Genomic DNA, 10,000 nt, shown 5'->3' on the forward strand with positions numbered 1-10,000 from the left:
TAGAAGTAACTGAGTTACCATACAATATACAATATACTATGCAATGTACTAATATACAATACTATATAGTGCAGAGCAGAAATGGGATGAGGTACAATTTAGGTACAATTTACAGTAAGGTGTACGAGTTGTAGTGCAAATCCTTTACCAATAAATATAAAGTTGTTTGTTTAAAGTGAGTGTGTGCGTGTGGATGTGTGTGCTGTGTGCATTTGATGGTTGTTGCATAGTGTTTATTGTTCGTTGAGCAGCCTGATGGCCTGGGGATAGAAGTATCTCAAGCCCTGTGCTAGATATCATAAACACCTCCCTTAGAACCGGTACTTTCCCAGATGCCTTTAAAACAGCAGTTGTAAAGCCACTACTAAAAAAACCTAACTTGGATAGTAATGTAATGGCAAATTATTGTCCAATATCGAACCTACCATTCATTAGTAAAGTACTCGAAAAGATAGTTTCAGTTCAAATTAATTCCTTTCTTGAAGAAAACAACATCTTAGAAGAATTTGGGATTCAGAAAATACCATAGCACTGAAACTGCCCTCACCAAAATAATCAGTGACCTCAGGCTAAACTCTGACGAGAGTAAGATCTCCATCCTTATCCTGTTAGATCTCAGTGCAGCATTTGATACAATCGAATCTAATCGATCTAATCGATCATCTTGAAAACCTTGTCGGTTTCTCAGACCATGTACTAAACTGGTTTAAAACATACATCAGAGGGAGGAAATTCTATGTTAAACTAGGAGACCACATGTCTGAGATATATGACAACAACTATGGAGTTGCACAAGGGAGTTGCTTAGGTCCTTTACTCTTCTCCCTTTACATGTTACCGCTGGGTGATATCATCAGAGAACATAATGTAGGTTTCCATAGCTATGTGGATGATACACAATTGTACATATCTGCTGAACCAAATGATACAGCGATTAACTCCATTAGACTGCTTACTGGCAATAAATAAATGGATGAGTAAGAACTTCCTGAAACTAAACGAGAACAAAACTGAAATTCTAATTATCGGCCCCAAAACAAAAAAAGAAACGTTAATAAAGAACCTGGGAGGACTAACCCCTTGGATTAAATCTGAGGTCACTAGTCTCTGGGTTATCATAGATTCAGAACTGAACTTCAATTCTCATATTAACAAAGTGACAAAAACATCGTTCTTCCATCTCAGAAATATAGCAAAAGTACGACCATTTATTAATAAAAACGATGCTGAGAAGCTAATTCATGCATTCATATCTAGCTGGTTAGACTACTGTAATGCACTTTTCACAGGTCTCCCTAAGAAAACCACAGAGAGGCTTCAGCTTATCCAAAACTCTGCAGCCCGACTGCTAACTAGAACCAAAAGGAGAGAGCACATTAGCCCAGTCTTAGCTGCTTTACACTGGCTTCCTTTAACATTTAGAATTGACTTTGTTTAAGGTCCTTCTCCTTCCATACAAAGCTCTAAATGGACAGGGACCTAGCTACATCACCAACACTCTAATAAATTACAGGCCAGCAAGAACACTGCGATCATCAACTGCTGGACTACTAGAGGCTCCCAGAAACAGTCAAAAAAGGATCGGTAATGCAGCCTTTATCAACTATGCCCCAAAACTATGGAATAAACTACCCGAAAACATCAGAGAAGCAAACTCACTAGATATCTTCAAATGACAGCTTAAAACCTACTTCTTTGCTCAGGCATTTAAATGAAAATTCCTATCAAATTCATGTGTCGGTTCTATGCAAATTTTATCTCGCTATCTCCTCCCTCCTCTCTGCCGAGACAAGTCACATCTCCACTCCCCAGACTGTCGAGGTCGTTCCTTTCACCAGCCCTCACTGATATGTTAGCGTTAAAAGGCATACTGGGACCCGATGGTGCAGTACCGGCCAGATCCTGCTAGGTGGCAGTATCGAGAGTGCAGTAAAACCTTAATTCCCCCCGGGCACAGTATTCAGCATGTGTTGTGCCGGATTATGTCGGGGACCAATACTGGACCAATACTGGAAATCGCGATCAGACAATTGGAATATTCTTTTTGGAATAACCCCGATCAAGGGTAAGGACTATCTGACATCAATTCCACCTTGATCCTGCAATGATTTCATATCGATCCAGCTGATCAGCGTGTGTGGTGTTCAAAACGAATGCCGTTACTGGCGATCAAAGCATCAGAGACGACCCCCCACCCCCTTTCATGCATTCATGATAAAAAATAATACCTATTATATACATTTGATTTGGAAATAGTAGCGTGTCCAGGGATGAAACGCCAATACTTTTAGCAGAATTCACGTAACGCCCTATAACTCAGCTTTTCAGTAATTAGCCCGGAAATGTATTCTTTTTTGCATGTTCGACGGAAGATACTGACTGTCAAATGGCTATAATATAGAATATAGATATAGCTCTACAAACAAGGTGACACACTCCTATCTTTTAAAGCGTGGCAGTGCTAGAACGGGCCCGTCTAATCCCCGGCGGTCAATGAGTTAAAAACAGAACCGTTCCAAAAAACACGGCGAGAGAATAATAATAATAATAAGTTTGTTTTATATAGCGCCTTTCATAAGACCCAAGGTCGCTTTACATAGTGGGAGAAAACAAACAAAAATAACAAACATGGTGGACAGACACTTTTCTCTTCCTTGTCCTGCATGGAGAATGAGGAAGAACCAACAGAGAGGATAGTGACATCTCACCCTGCCAGAGGAGAGGTTGCAGTTCTCCAAGGCGGTTTCCACACGCTTCCTGTCCGCTGAGAACAGCCTGAAGATGCTGCAGAGACACACAGACACACACACACACACACACACACACACACACACACACACACACACACACACACACACACACACACACACACACACACACACACACACACACACACACACACACACACACACACACACACACACACACACACACACACACACACACAGCCTCCTCTTAGTAACACACACAACATCATCATCACACAAACACACACACCATCATCATCACACAAACACACACACACATGACACAACATCATCATCACACACACACACAACATCATCATCACACACACACACACACACACACACAACATCATCATCACACACACACACACACACAACATCATCATCACACACACACACACACACACACAACATCATCCCACAAACACACGACATCATCATCATCATCACACAAACACACACGACATCATCATCCCACAAACACACACGACATCATCATCACACAAACACACACGACATCATCATCACACAAACACACACGACATCATCATCACACAAACACACACAACATCATCATCACACAAACACACACGACATCATCATCAACATCATCACACAAACACACACAACATCATCATCATCATCACACAAACACACACGACATCATCATCAACATCATCACACAAACACACACAACATCATCATCACACAAACACACACAACATCATCATCAACATCATCACACAAACGACAACATCATCACACAAACACACACAGCATCATCATCATCCCACAAACACTCACAACATCATCATCACACAAACACACACAACATCATCATCACAAACACACATCATCATCACACAAACACACACAACATCATCATCACACAAACACACACAACATCATCATCACAAACACACATCATCATCACACAAACACGTACAACATCATCATCACACAAACACACACACACCATCATCACACAAACACACAGTCATGCTGCATGACTCACATCTTCTCTGCCACACTGGCTACAGTACGTATAGGCATATATCATTTTCATTATATATGGAAAATGTCCAACAGCTACTGAATTGGCTACACAACTCGAGGGCAAAATAATTTTTTTTCAAAAATCTATTATTCATAAACACAAAATAAAGGTTAGAGCTCATTCACTTTAGTTGCCTCAGCTTACATAATAACAGGCAACCTAAAGAGTGACAACTCTATAACATTGACAAATAACGCTAGTATTGAATACCCAAGAACTGTGTTTATGCATACAATCAATATATTTTATGACAGCTGTAACGATAAACTATAATTTCAGAGGTGATAACCCAAACCCTAACCCTAAAGCATAGTCCCCCAGGAGTTAGCCATGACCAAAGTAACGTTACCTCTAAATAATGACCGGTTGATGTCTAAAATGTTTCATAATTATGTTTATTGTTATGGTCAAATGTATGGCTTAGAAACCATATTTTATATTGATCCAAGTAATTTTGATATACTGTAGGCACTAACGGCAGATAAAACCCCCATCAACATGGTCAAATTAGCACAATGATTCCTGGTTTATAAATGTAAACAGTTGCTCTGTTGAGATCCTACGGTACTTGTAAAATGATTCAATAGCTTTATTATATTCACTTATATCATACATTTTAGGGTTATAGTGAGTTACAAAGTACCCAGAAGTCATTTTCATTTTGAAGCAGTGAGGTGAGCTCCCATTGTCAATACATCATGGCAGAACATTTGACCTCCCTAGCAATAACAAGCAACGCCACGACTAGTATTGAATATCTGCTTAGTCTGCTTTCTTCACACAATAAAAATATAAGGATCCAATAACAAATCCTCACAAAACGGTTATAGTATGTTATAGCTGTCAATCATAGTAGCTTGCTAGCTAACATTATTATTTTATTCCACAAGACAGTAGGCTACATGCACATGATGCATGCAGTGAGTTGCTCTCCTCGTACAGTAGTGTAGGGAGGAGGTCAAACATTCTGCCATAATGTCATCAAATGGGAGCTCCGCCTACAATCATATTCAGAACGCATTTCCGACCCTTACATTTTCCCTCACAAAAAGCCAAAGTTCCAGACGATTCTTTCAATTGGTAGAACGAACAGCCACTCAAATTGTAGCCAACCCCTGTGTGACAATGGCATTTGTCAGTTGATGATTTGTTGGAGAAATGCCTCCTGTCAAAATGGCTTCTGCGTTCATCATTCATTTATAAATGCACCATGTATCATTGAAATGGCTACTCCCTTAAAATAGAGCCGACAACAAGGTTTTTGCATCCAGATGTTGCCCCCATGATAGATTATAATTAGAGATGTCCGATATTATTGGCCTACCGATATTGGCATTCAAATGTAATATCGGAAATAATCGATATCGAAAAGGAAAAAAAGAAAAAAATTATAATAAAAATACTTTCTTTTTTACATAAGTAAGAACAAATTCTTATATAAGCGATGGGGCAAATCCGTCTCTCACTGCATTGTCCAACTCATCCATAGAGTAGGTAGGCCGGGAGCATGTCTATGTTCCCCGGGTCCTATGTTCCCCGGGTCCTATGTTCTCTGATTGATTGATTGATTGATTGATTGATTGAAAATTTTAGACCACCAGCCCTGATTCCAAACTCTAACCTTAACCAACTTCGAAAGAGGGCCTAAGCTTAACCTGTTCGAAACAAGGCGGACATTAATAATTAATAAAATTATAAAAATTAATAAAATGTTCAATCAATTAATCAATCAATCTGGGAACATAGGACCCGGGGAACATAGGGATGATCCCGGTAGGCCTACTGCTCATACAGTCTCGGACTACATGGTAAACAAGGCTACATTGTAAAACAAGGCTACATGGTAAAACAAGGCTACATGGTAAACAAGGCTACATGGTAAAACAAAGCTACATGGTAAACAAGGCTACATGGTAAACAAGGCTACATGGTAAAACAAGGCTACATGGTAAACAAGGCTACATGGTAAAACAAGGCTACATGGTAAACAAGGCTACATGGTAAAACAAGGCTACATGGTAAAACAAGGCTACATGGTAAAACAAGGCTACATGGTAAACAAGGCTACATGGTAAAACAAGGCTACATGGTAAAACAAGGCTACATGGTAAAACAAGGCTACATGGTAAACAAGGCTACATGGTAAACAAGGCTACATGGTAAAACAAGGCTACATGGTAAACAAGGCTACATGGTAAAACAAGGCTACATGGTAAAACAAGGCTACATGGTAAACAAGGCTACATGGTAAACAAGGCTACATGGTAAAACAAGGCTCTCTTCTTGTGCACATCTTCCGGTCTGATTCCCGACTTACTTGGTTGGGAGGGGTAGTAAGACTTACTTAAGACTTACTTACTACAGTGTGGGAGGGGGAGGGGGTTGCGTTATGCAAAAGTGAATTCTAGCTATATTTTCTTCTTTCTTGCAGCACATCACTGTTTTTTTTTTTTTCGGCAACCCATGCGGTAACCACTGACGCAGCCTAAATGCACTACCCCCATTCAAATTAATGGGAAAACTTGTGTTTTCCCCCCATTGTCTGAATTGATCTGAATGAGCCCTTAGCCTTCATTTCTTTAAGTTAGAAATACACTAATCGAGCTGCTTTGCAGCTGTAGTTCACCAAAAGTGTAACTGTGTTAACAAGTGATAGAACAATGTACAAATGTATGAAGATTCTACTATGTTTTAGCACTCACTTTTCAGTTGATTTTGATCATTTTGGTAATTACTGGGATTTACAGTCTTTTTTACATTCTACTTAAAGTACTTTTACACATACCTGTAGATTCTTGGCACATCCTACCAACACAGAATATTTCACTCTAATGCGTAACAATTCAGTCACTAACCAAAGATTTTCCAGCCTCAAATTAAATTAATATTAACTGTAACATACAGCTCTCGTATCGTACCTTGTATAATAAAATGTTTTCCCTTCACACCCATGTGACACAGATACACCCTTTTATTTTACATTTATATTGAGGATCAGTCGTTTAAACACTGTCCTCATCACATGACCAGAGCCTATTTGATCCCCTCCATATGTGGAGGTACAGTATGTGTGTGTTGATCCAGAGGAACCCACTATATCCTCAGGTGGATACTAGAGTCAAGCTGACATTAGTGGAGCCAACATGACTTCCCGGCTGGGAGGTTAATTCACTCGTCAGATAGGAGCCTCTACCCTCCACTCTCTGTAAAGGGGAATTATGGTATTTTTAAACCTGAACCATATTTCCATCATATGGGGTCTAAAGGAATGATAGGGAACGGTTTTAGTAATTTTACCCTGATGACTACTGCCAGAAATACAATACCAAAGCACCTTTTCCTAAAGAAAAATGCTGTTCCAAAAATGGAGAGACCTTCTGCAGACATAGTGGAGGTAATGTTATTATTATATATAAGTTATTGTGTTGACCTGGCATCAGTACACACGAAAGCTGGTTGGGATAATGGAAAAAACAATCACTCAATAAACCAGTAGTGTACAAAATATCATGAGTCATGACTGATTATAAAATATCTATATCGATTTATTTCCCCTTTGCGACTTCTTTCATCAGAAAACATGCCCCCAGTCGGAAAAAGTGGAATGGATGAACAGAGACCGGAAGAAGTGTCTATCTCTGTAGGATGTAATGTACAGAATGTTGTCAGACACTTATTATAACAGTCTCAGCCACAGTCAGTGGCAAAAACAAGCTCTTTTAGTGGACGTACAGGTTTGCCTGTATGATTACATCGCATCCTGTTTTGCGGTTGCCGGCTGAAGCGATCATTCATTTAGACCCCACATGATGGAAAAATAGGTTCAGGTTCAGGTTTAAAAATACTGGAATTCCCTTCTAACACCCAGTTTTCCAGCGCTGCTCTGAGTGAAGATGTTATCACTGCAGGTTCAGGTTCAGGTTCAATTAACCCCTTAACCCCGGTACCGGGTGGAGATTTATTTTACGTCATAAATAAACGTCAAAAATAAACGTCAAAAATACAGTCCGTATTATTGTTATGTTGCGTTTTTTCCCCAATGTGTATATTTTCAGCACTACGTTTGTTTACCAGTGATTTTAACCTTCTAAGCATTGGATGGGCCTACGGTGGGCCGTCACGCACTCGCTCGCACTCGCTGCACTTTGCGCTCGTCTGCCGGCTCCGGGCTGCATTTTTCACCGATCATCCAATACACTGTTCGAAAGTTGAATTTGCCGCCTTTCGATCACCACCACAGTCAACCTATTGCGTGCTTCGGGTCTCGAGTTACAAGACAAAATATCCGCTGAGTGTCATTTGACAGGCCGCTCTGTCAAGTGACCACATCCGACTGTAAATGGTCCTGAACTGATCAATCACCGCTGATGGCGAAAATTATTGACCACCGTTGTAGCCAAGGAGTGTCTGCTCCGAAAGCGATCCCAGATGGGCGGGTGAGAGTGGGGGAAGGTGACGAAGAAGTTGTTTGTCCTGACTCGCGCTTCTGAATTAATTGAAGTGGACGGCCATTTTGGATAATCACGCTGAATTTTTACTGGTACACACATTACAAAAACCTTTGTCAAACACACATTTTCCGATTTTTATAAAATGTTTACCTGTACTACACAAACTTTAGGCTATGGAACCGTTGTGTTTTCCAGCTCCTAATGTACCTCTCAGCTGGAACTTAAAAACAGGCATCTGGAAACAACTAAACAGAAATGTGAGTACACACAACTTTTACTTCAGTGTGTTCAAACCTCTATTACTCTATTTAATTAGCACTCAAAATGATTTTACTTTATTGTGTTAGCAACTTCGGAATGTTACCTTTCAAAATAGACCAGACTCATATATGTGCTATAAGTATAACGTATAAAGTAAAGCTTTGCAAAAAAGGTATGCAATCGTCAAAGACAAAACCAAAAATGGCCCAGTTTTTGCCTGATGCTTAAGTTATTAGCAAAATATGAGCTTATAAAAATCTCTGCGCATTGCATCGGAAACCGGATGATTTAGATGCGAGGAAATGATGCTGTCATGAAATAGTTGTAGTCCTAAGAAAGAGGAGACCCAGGGCTTTCCACTACCCAGCTCACACCAGCCATTAGGTCTCATTCCCAAACGAATTTACGACAAAAAATGTCCTCTCATTTAAGACATATTAGGGCTGGTAGCGTGAGTCCCCAAATTTTCCTGAGATCAGATTTGAGCGTGGCTGAGAGCAGATTTAAGAGTGCTGAGGAGCACACTTATGATTGATTGACTAATTGAAAATTGTATTAACTTGACAGACTGTGTTCTCATAGTGATTCCTTCTGTCACGATCCTAGGCCCGGTCCTGGCTGGACGGGGCAGGATGGGGACATTGGGCAGTGCTCTCCACATAACTTTGGGAAATGCCCTCCATCCAACATTGGCTCTCTGCCTAACATTGGTCTCCTACCCTCTAGTGGCCAGACTAGCCTGATGGTACAGGCGGCCATCTTGTTTTGGTTCCAAGTGATAGAACTAATATCTAACTATTTGTTATCTTGGGCCATCCCTGTGTGTGTGTGATGTCGTCTCCCTGTCTGGTTGTTATGTTTGATTATGTTTTCTGTGTCTAGTTGGTGTATTCCTAGTGTGTTTATCAGATGTTGCCTGTTTGCATTATTGCCTGGCCTCGCCAGCTGTCAGTCATTACAATCAGTGGTAGTATTTAAGGTCTGCTTGTTACTGACTTCCTTGTGGCGTCATTGTCTCAGTTTCCTACTAGTCCTCTGTGTTCCCCCGTGCCTTGCTGTTTGTAATTTGCGCTTGTGAGTACTTAGGGTACTCACAAGGGACACTGTACACTGTACAAGCAAAGCTGTACATTGGAATATTGACAAAACCATACTTGGTCATTTACTGTACATTGGAGGGGGTTGATATAGCTATAAACCTGCATTCCTTCGAATATATCATTAATCAATTAAACTTATATTGAAATACACTATATAGCCTATACACCAACACTGAAATGACAGTGGATAAATAAATAAATAAGAACTAAAGCTAATCGCATGGAAATAGACTGCATTAATATTCCATAACAAGTCTTGTGTGCGCCAGTATGGCCTACGTGTCTAATGAACAGTATAGGCTTAATATATTCTAGTTACTTGTTTCATTAGGATTTTGTAGATACTATATATGCTCTGCCTCTGCTCTACGTACAGTATAAGTA

At 40.1% G+C, this 10,000-nt stretch overlaps 1 protein-coding gene across 1 annotated transcript in view; it reads right to left on the reverse strand.

The window, feature by feature from the left end:
• The window catches only part of LOC311228313 (1-phosphatidylinositol 4,5-bisphosphate phosphodiesterase beta-1-like), a 397,421-nt gene that overhangs the window by 163,720 nt on the left and 223,701 nt on the right, over positions 1–10,000 (reverse strand). Inside the window, exon 7 of the mRNA XM_084314222.1 lies at positions 2,709–2,784. Within this exon, the coding sequence (XP_084170348.1) occupies positions 2,709–2,784 (76 nt within the window). The remainder of the gene's footprint in view (positions 1–2,708; positions 2,785–10,000) is intronic.

The sequence above is a fragment of the Notolepis coatsorum genome (assembly GCF_963971535.1).
Source record: "Notolepis coatsorum genome assembly, chromosome: 5".
In the NCBI taxonomy this organism is placed as follows: Eukaryota; Metazoa; Chordata; class Actinopteri; order Aulopiformes; family Paralepididae; genus Notolepis; species Notolepis coatsorum.